At 38.1% G+C, this 9,490-nt stretch overlaps 1 protein-coding gene across 1 annotated transcript; it reads right to left on the bottom strand.

Moving 5' to 3' along the window:
- Window positions 1–4,963: 4,963 nt before the first annotated feature.
- On the bottom strand, window positions 4,964–8,913 carry LOC128544222 (transcription factor Sox-9-A). Its single transcript, XM_053514269.1, has 3 exons — window positions 8,304–8,913; window positions 7,673–7,920; window positions 4,964–6,971 (listed from the first exon to the last, which is right to left on the bottom strand). Exons 1-3 carry the CDS (start codon window positions 8,717–8,719, stop codon window positions 6,253–6,255), a joined length of 1,383 nt encoding a protein of 460 aa, XP_053370244.1. The 5' UTR covers window positions 8,720–8,913; the 3' UTR covers window positions 4,964–6,252.
- Window positions 8,914–9,490: the final 577 nt, after the last annotated feature.

Here is a 9,490-nt window from a genome sequence, read left to right as displayed (position 1 = left end):
TGGAAGCACCTCACAACAAATAGCACAAGGTGGATGGACTACAACACCAAAAAGCACATCAGGTTCCACTCATGTCAGCCATGAACATGACTGTATAGGCTATTATAAGTATAATGAATAAACCTACTGTATACAAAGGGAACATCTTTGGCGGGAAAAGTCTAGTGAGACAATTAAGAGGCACACTGGCACACAACTTAACAATTTGCATTATAGATCGACACATTGCTATGCTGGACATTTTGGGTTAATTTGTCAAAAAAAACAAAAGAGGTCTAATTGTTAAAGTAGCATACAGTACACACGCAAACCACCTTAATGCTTTGGGAAGGTGAGCAACATCATCTAGCAGAACGTTTAGACAAATAGTGGTATCATTTTTACCCCACATCTCCACTTGAGCAAACAGTTTTTGTGCGTTTGGGGCCCAGGCTGTAAACGGATTACTCCAACTGAGATTTACAAGGTAACAGCAAGCGCAAACTAAGACAAACTATGTAATATCAGCCCACATGTGTGGTGGAGCCAGCAACTATCATTTTTTAAAGAAGGTAATTGAAAACAAATGGAAGGTCGAGGAAAAAAAAGACTCTTAATGACATCAAGATTGCTTCTCTGTATGCTATTGAATAATGGGAATAGAGATGGAGATGAGATCCTTGGTTTAGGCTCTGACTCTGCATCAAATTAAGGCCAAGTGTGTAGTCTAGAGCATTTGATTGTGTCCAGATCATAAGTGTAATGCTGGTAAAGAGCACTGGCTGTTGTAGAACAGCATTTCTGAGAATTGTATAAAGAATGGGTTTTTACCATTAGCATACAGTAGGTATTTAATAGAAACAGGAAAAGTTTTTTTTTAAAGATTTTTTATCAAGTTATGTGTTCCGTTTAGAGTAATTTTACTGATAATTGAATGACTGACTGACTGTCTGACTCAGATTGACTGATTATTGATTGACTGACTGAATGAATGAATGAATGAAATAATGAATGAATGACAATAAATGAAATAATGAATGAACAAAGTGGTATAATACATTATATCAATGACTGGAAAATCATCACTATATTAAAAATAGTTTGAACTTCTGTGTGCATAGTGCGTATTTAGAGAGTTACTCATGCCAAAGGGGTTTTGGACTTTCTGGGGTTTTGTTCTGCTTTTTGATGAGCAGATTAAAACTATCCATAAACAATGGAGGCTTTTTATTTAAACTGTCATGGACAGTGTCATTTATTTCAAAACTTTTCTTGGTGTTTCCTGAAATCCTAATGCACAACATTAGCTCTGATTCATGTCTCTGCTATAGAGACAACCAAGAGCCGACAGTTGATAGCCATCCTGCTAATCTCGCCTAGATGATGTGTGTTCCCTGCTACCTCTATCCCTCAGTCTTGACTCAGCCTAGGCCATGTGGAGTGCCTAAAGCCACAGATACAGTTAATAAGATTAGGGTAATAGAATTTTGCTGCTGTGACCTGGGGATTCTGCCAACTCTATCCCATCCTGAGACAAAGAAAAGGAGCTGCTTCAGGGTCCCTCAGGCCGCATTGCTGCCATGGCTTGATTTGTTAATGGGGCTAGGCTAGATGAATATTTACTGAGTACAAACCCACTTCCTGAGTAATAATATAAGGGGTTACAACAGATAAAAAGGCAGAGAGAGAGACAGAGAGAGAATAGACGCTAGTATTATATTCTTTTTAAATGTTCTTAAAATAGTCAATGTTTTGCTTATAATATTGTTTTATCATTCTTACTGTGTTCTGAAATACAAATACTATGTTAATCATATCAACTATTTTACTTTTAATTATTTTTGTTTTAATGTTTTTTTTTTGTTGTAAAAAATCATTTAAGGTAATGTTGTAGTCTAGAAAGATAGTATGTTTGGTAAAGCTCATCTCACATATTTTCATACCCTAACTATAGAAGTGTTGCCTTGTGATAACCAACAGCAAGTTATTAATTAAATCTCCATTCATTTCTCTTTTTTTAGTACAGTTATTTTAACAATGTCATCTGTAATAGCGTGTATTAATAGTGTGTATTATAGCTAAATACTGTATGTAATGTACACTGCCAAAAGAAAACAACTATTGAAACTGCTGAAATTACTGGAATTTAGTTCAGCACATTATTAAAACTTCAAAAAATAGTACTAAACTGTCAACGTTGTCAAAGAAATGTTGTCAGTAAAAAAATAATAAATTAAGATGATTTGACAAGAACTCAAGAACAAGGATTGACAAGGTTATCCCATCAACTGAATTTGTCATTTGTGATTTTCAGGATGACAATGTCAGGGATCATTGGGCTCAAATTGTGGAAGATTTTCTTTTACACATGAATTGGCCACTACGTTACATATCATTATCAAAGCTAAAGGAAGTTGAACCAAATCTTAGAGAGTGTGTCTTTTTATTTAAGTCAGAATTATAAAAAAAAAGTTTAATGATCAACCACAAAAGTAATTTTATTGATATATAATTTTTATCATGGCAGTGTTTATATATATATATATATATATATATATATATATATATATACAGTATATATATATATATTTTTTTTTTTAACCAATAAAACTACTATAAAACGCTATACCAATGATATTGTGGAGAAGTGTGAATCATTTGCCCAGCAGGGACTCACATCACTCTGCTTTAACATTGCTCTGCTTACCAGCAGCTAAACGCAGAGTCACGATATTCTACACACAGAAACACAACACTGTCCTGACTGATCTTACCAGTTTACTCATTTCTAAGTCAAAACACTCAATGTCTTGAAATGGATGAATACAAGTAGATATTTTCTGGTTTTGGCAGACAAACCAGAAAGCTAGGCAACCAGGAAATAGACAAGCGTAAATCAGTAAACAGTGTCTGACAAAAACATTGACCACCTAGACCTAGTAAAATAAAGGCTTGGCAATCAATCATACAGACACAATCCTGGAGTAAGACCTTGCAAAGTAACAGTAAGAGTCTGGGTTAGTAGTGTGTGAGTGCACACTTAGTAGTTAGTAGTGTGTGAGTGCACACTTAGTAGTTAGTAGTGTGTGAGTGCACACTTTTTGATGGTAATCTGGTAAGCAAGGGGCTTTTAGAAGAGTTTAAAGAGTTGTGGGCTGAGAGTCATGGGAGCTGTAAAGTGTCAAATTTGGAGCTGTGGACATAGTATATAAAAATATCAAAAGGAAGAAAGTAAGTAATTACACAAAACTGACACAAAAATCTAATCTTGAGCAGTTATGCTTCAGCATGTTTTCCTGCTCTCTAATCCCCTCCACACTAACCCCGCACTCCACCCACCCCCACCGATTCCTGTCTTAGGCTTGTTTCACTTTGTTTTGTTGCTTCTATTGTCATCCAGTTTCCAAGGGCTTGATTTCTTTGCTTTTTCACGATTTCTTGTGGGGTGTTAAAAACCAAAAAAAAAAAAAAAGGCCACACATTGGGTCTGGAGGGGGCCGACGTCTGCGTGGAATAATAATGGAGTCCTCCTGGGAAACATGCCCTCACAGAGGCCAGTCTGACAGCAAAGAAAAATTTGGTCTAGTTTCCGATCCCTCACAGGAACATTTATCAGTTCACTCCCACTGTTTGGGGGGTTGTGTGTGGCCACTATGCTTGCACACAAGTCACAATAAAAGGGTTAGCATGCTACTCAAGCTTCTCAACACATGAATTATTCTTTATAATTATTACTAAACAATTCCTAGTATATCACTAAGCATTTTACTGTCATGGTCAGCTCACCTGTCATCTACATCAAACATTAAAACTAGTCTCATAACTTTACCTTTTAACCTCTATCAGCTCTATGTCAGCTGCTCTTATGTGTTGATTGTTTTGATGCCGTTTTCTGGTGGAGCGCATGGTGTCATGAGCCATGGGAGGTAATTACACATAAGATAAAGGATGTATGCACCGGCATTGCATCCGTGCGTAGTCAAGTACATTGTAACAGAGAGACCTAAAGTTCTCCTTCCTGTAAAAGAGAAAAGTAAGTGTTCTGCTGGCCTTATCAGATGTGTCCCAAAATGCATAAGCTGTTATCCCCCTCATAGGCTCTTTATTTATACATTGTGCTATAGCTTTTCAGCTTTTTTTTTTCTAGGTTTTCAGATAGGTTGTAGTAAGTTGCTAGTTTTGGTACCAGCCAAATGTCTGTTGGCAGATGGAGAGTGTGTTCTTCTGTTCTTCCCTTCCATGGTTTCCTGGACCTCTATCACCATTATACCCAGGGTGCGGTTTTGTCTGGCTAAAGAAGTAGAAGATTTTAAAGGAGTAATGACTCTTGCTCACTCATTCTCCCTCCTTAGATGCTACATTTTTATGTGAGAACTATGATGTTATAAAAGTTCAATCCAAGTGCTAATTCCATCACAAATTCAATGCTTTTTAAATGATTGTGTTTGTACAATCTGTGATTTATCCAGGTTTTAATGATTTCATTGTGTGAGCCCTCACAATAAACAAACAATATCATGCTGTCTATTTCTTTAAGCAGTGGGGTACTGGTGTCAAGGAAAGCCAGGCCTTATTCATTATGAAAATAATGCTAGGTAGTTGACTGTGAGCTATCAGTCTGAGATCCTTGTCTGAGTTGGGAGTGGCTTCTTGTAAAGATCATGTTGCACTTGTCTTATGCTTTAAAAGAATTAGCTGATGTCTTTTCTTTTTTGTCTGGACATTTTTTGTCTACATTTCTTTAAAGAGTACTAATATATATATATATATATATATTTTTGCTTATGCAATATTCTGAAGGTTTAAAATTGTGAAGACAGACTATGTATTAAGATTAAGGAATAATAATTGCTTCTAGGTTAAATTAATTTCCTTTTATTTAAAAACTGAATAATGCCATAGCAAACTTTTGGATTTATTTTCTATATATTTTCTTTTTATTGCAAATGGTATGATACAAAAGATACGATTTTCTTAAGACAATGGCGTTTTCAAAAAAAAAAAAAAAAGAACATTGCATTAAAGAATGTCAGGAGATCTAAAATATGCAAAAAATGAAATAGGAATAAAACCTTGACAAAAAGAATGCTGGTGATTCATTTAAAAAATAGAACGTCTACAATGTGGCTAAAGCCTCCAGTAAACCATTTTCAATAGAATAAACTGATTTAAAAAAAAAGAACTTCCAGTTTTTTTCTGTTTTGATCAAGTTTTATCACAATTATAAGATATCTGTACAAAACTAATTAAGAACATTTAAATGGAAACATTTACAAATGATAAATAATAACAAGATGGGAAAGATTTGCACTGCAACTAAACTGTGATCCCACGTTGGGGGGGGGGGGGGGGGGGTTGTCTCAAATTAGTCAGACAGAAATAAAGAAAAAAATATATCAAATGCAAATAATTATTCCTTTTAAAATAAAATTATTACTAATTAATAAATTAAAAGAGGTCAAGCCTTGATGGGGCGGCAGATGTTTGAGCAAATGATCAATAGAGACCTCTAGGGAAGTCTCAGGTCAAAGGGCACTTCCTGGTCCTCCTCAGACATGAAGAGCTAGACGAGCGATGACTATTGAGGCACTGTGGATCTCTACACTGCTTAACCAGGCACTGATGGTACACAGACAGACTCATATCTCGGCTAAAACAAAAGTCTCATGTGCAACTGAATGGCACTTGGTATGGCATTTCCAATGCAATGACTTAAAATTTGTTAAAAATAGAGAGCGGATACAAAGATTTTTCAAAATTTTGTCAGTTTTGCCCAATTCTAAATGACCACATGAAGCACAGTAAAATTTGTACAGAGAAACGATGAGAGAAGTGTTGACTTAACAAAAATACATTGGTCAGAAGTAAAGACCTCTCGCATACTCTGTAAATCTACGAACCCAAAGAACAACATGAAAACAATGAAAAGAGATAATACATACACAGTACATACTAACAAATATTTATAATGTATATGTCCTCACAGAGGATTCCTCTCTTTTCAGGCGAGTTTCTTTTCATCATAACTAGAAAAATATAGTCGCAACTCAGAGCTTTTACAAAGGCACTGTCGGGAGCCGTTTTGATATTTTCATTATTTAAAAAAACAGAAGTCCTGCTTGTTTTGTTTGTTTTCTGTGTTTGCTGGTGGAGGGAGTGGACAGCAGGTCCTTTGAGGCCTCTGTATATGAGCAAAGTCTTATGGTTTGGGTGGTGCTGATAGTTCAATCTATGCTGTTTCCCCTCTCACTGACTTATTCTCATTTTAGTCACTTAAGGCCGGGAGAGCTGGGTATAGACTGGCTGCTGCTCCCACTGGGGACTGTGGGTCTGAGGCACATTCGGAACACCACTGGTATCAGTGACAGGAGTGTACATGGGCCTCTGGGTAGAACTCATGTAGCTAAATGTGGAGTAGAGCCCTGAACCTTGGTTGTAGTAGGAGGCAGCACTGCCCTGGTGGTCACTGTAATCATACTGAGTACGAGCAATGGATGGGTACGTGGAGGAGGTGGCAGTGTAATGCTGTAGATTGAAGGAACCATATGCCACATGCTGGGGTGAGCCCTGGCTCTGCTCACTGTAGTGGCTTGGGCTGAGCTGCTCTGTCTTGATGTGTGCTGGCCGCTGTTGGGTCTGCCCCTGCTCGCCAGCTGTGCCAAGTGTGGTCAGAGAGTGTTGCTGTGGCTGTTGTTTGCCCATCCAGCCATGCCCGCTGGTGCCTGCTGTCTGGCCCATGCCATACCCAGAGGAGGAGTAGACCTGAGCCCCGTGCGTCGGCAAGTACTGGTCAAACTCATTCACATCAAATGCCTCCATGTTGGAGATGACGTCACTGCTCAGCTCACCAATGTCCACATCACGGAAGTCGATGTTAAGTTGGCGGCCTGTGCCCTCGGGAAGTGGACGGCCCTCTCGCTTCAGGTCCGGTTTCACACTTGGAACATCTGTTTTGGGAGTTGTGGGGGGAGTTGGAGGGCCCTGGGACTGACCTGGTTCAAGAAAGAAAAAGCGAGGTTTAACCACTAGGCCTCATGTTCTTATGCTACTAAAGAGCATACAACAATAAGCAGTAAAATTAAGGAATTAAAAAACTGAATTCAAGGATCTCTTGCCATCGTACCATCATTTAATATTTACCAGAGATTTATGAACAACGATAAACCAGTGCAGTAAAGAGAATTATGACGTCTGCATCACCCTTCTGTAATCTTTAACAGCTTTCCTTTGTTTACAATTGCCCAATGTTTTAAAATGGTGAGCATCACAACATAAACAAGCATCATTTGGTTCTAATCCCTATTCATAAACAGTACAGCAAAACAGCTCAAACTCAGTTGATACCAATTACCGAGACAATCCTTTACAATATATTGCTTATGACACAATAAGATAGACTGATGTTTTGGATAAATACCCATATAATTATTATTACATTCTAAAGCCAGTATTTGTTTTAAATCATTTTAGGGACAGCATCATGGCACCACTCTATTCTTGCTTCAGGCAGAATGGAGTAATCCATTTTCCTAGCATTACGCAACGTTGAAGTTAGAAATCCGTAATGCATTATGCTTCGCATATAAGTTAAATGTCTGCATGTAGATAAACATTATATTATAAGGATTAGACTCATTTCTACATGTGAAGAAAAGGCATGTAATTGAAGCAACTATTTTTGTTGATTACTCACCTGAGTGGTCTCCGGGAGAGTGTACCTCACCCATACTGGAAGCGGGAGAGTCGGCTCTCTGTAGGGCTTTAAAGATGGCATTGGGGGAAATGTGGGTGTGCTCGGTATCCTCGGTTTCACCCTGGCCGCCCTTTACACTCTTCCGCCGGCGTGGCTGATATTTGTAGTCCGGATGATCTTTCTTATGCTGTACTCGCAATCTCTCAGCCTCTTCGACAAATGGCCGCTTCTCCCCTTCATTCAGCAGCCTGAAATGTAAATAGTTTAACAGATAAGTAAATAAGGAAACCTTATAAACAGATTTTTCAGAGTTTTTTTTTTTTTGGAAATTATTCACTATTATTATTATTATTATTATTATTATTATTGTTGATGTTGCAATTATTATTATTATTATTAGTAGTAGTAGTAGTAGTTAAAGTTATTGTATTTATTGTGTTTTAGGAAACAAATTATATAATAGTTGTTGTATTACAAAAACTTTTGATATTGGTTGATGATTGACATAAATTATCATCTTCTATTAATAATAATAATAATAATAATAATAAAACGAAAAAGACAAGAATACACTATTAAGTATTTTACACTTTTAAGTTGTTACTTGATTTTTTGCCAAAGGAAAGCTCACCGCCAGAGTTTGCCCAGAGTTTTGCTGAGTTCGGCGTTATGAAGGTGAGGGTATTGATCGGCCAGTTTCCTGCGCGCCGCCTGCGCCCACACCATAAACGCGTTCATGGGCCTCTTCACGTGCGGCTTGCTCTTCCCCGAGCCGTTCACGCGCACCGGCATGGGCACGAGCGTCCAGTCGTAGCCTTTGAGCACCTGTGACACGGCGTCGCGGATGCAGACGGGGAACTTGTTTTCATCCTCTTCGTCTTTCTTGAACCGATTCTCGGACGGCGGCCGCGTGTTCTCGGTGTCGGAGCCCGAACCAGACGGACACGGGGAGGCTGCCGAGTCCTCCGACATGCTCGGACTCGGCGCGTCGGAGAGACATTTGTCCTGCTCGTCGGTCATCTTCATGTACGACTCGAGGAGATTCATGCGAGAAAAAAAGTAAATAGAACAAGAAAAGTTTTCAAAACTGAAAAATCCTGCACAGAGTGTGCAAAAGAATTCGCTGTGTAAACTTGCTGTCAAAGTTTTTTCACACGTCCATCAGAGCGCGATCAGGTCCGAGCGTTGGACGGTGATTAGTGAGGAATCCCGCTCTCCTCTCCTCTGAGCTCACAGTGGAGTGCTGGCGATGTAATAAACACACCCTCATGCTGATCGCTGCTTTATAGCAAAGTAGAGAGGCGGGGAGGGGCGGGGGCATGACCCCCCTCATCTCTCGCTCTGTGTGTGTGTGTGTGTGTGTGTGTACGCACGCGTGCAAATATATATCGCTGAAGTTGAACAATTTTGTGCACACATTGCTTCTGAATTAAAATATTAATAATCGCTACATATATATATATAATACATAATATTAATAAGTGCTACATATCCTACCATTTTATATGAATTACTGATCCGCTGTGAGCTAGACTACATTTAAGTCTCTAATTGTATACATTAAAATGAGCTAACTTTAGGCTTAGATTGTGTGAGAAAGAAACCGAACTTATTATTAATCCCATATTATTATTATTATTATTATTATTATTATTATTATTAGATAATGTGTATATGTGCGAAGTGCATACATATAATAATCGTAGATTCTTTATAAAACTTACCATTTACATTAAATGTACAAAACATTGGTTGCTCTATAGTGTTCATTTATCACATTTACTTTCCTACTTTTATGTCTCTACACATACGTCATAT

Source organism: Clarias gariepinus, chromosome 16, assembly GCF_024256425.1.
Source record: "Clarias gariepinus isolate MV-2021 ecotype Netherlands chromosome 16, CGAR_prim_01v2, whole genome shotgun sequence".
NCBI classification, from domain to species: Eukaryota; Metazoa; Chordata; class Actinopteri; order Siluriformes; family Clariidae; genus Clarias; species Clarias gariepinus.
Note: the sequence above shows the minus strand (reverse complement) of the source record. Positions and strands in the feature narration are given on the sequence as shown.

Excerpts from the sequence above, each read along its gene's own strand:
- LOC128544222 (XM_053514269.1), bottom strand. The coding sequence starts at position 8,719 with ATGAATCTCCTCGAGTCGTACATGAAGATGACCGACGAGCAGGACAAA. Across the intron at positions 7,921-8,303 it reads ACTCTGGGCAAACTCTGGCG|GCTGCTGAATGAAGGGGAGA; the intron begins GTGAGCTTTCCT and ends TTTACATTTCAG. Across the intron at positions 6,972-7,672 it reads CTCTCCCGGAGACCACTCAG|GTCAGTCCCAGGGCCCTCCA; the intron begins GTGAGTAATCAA and ends TTCTTGAACCAG.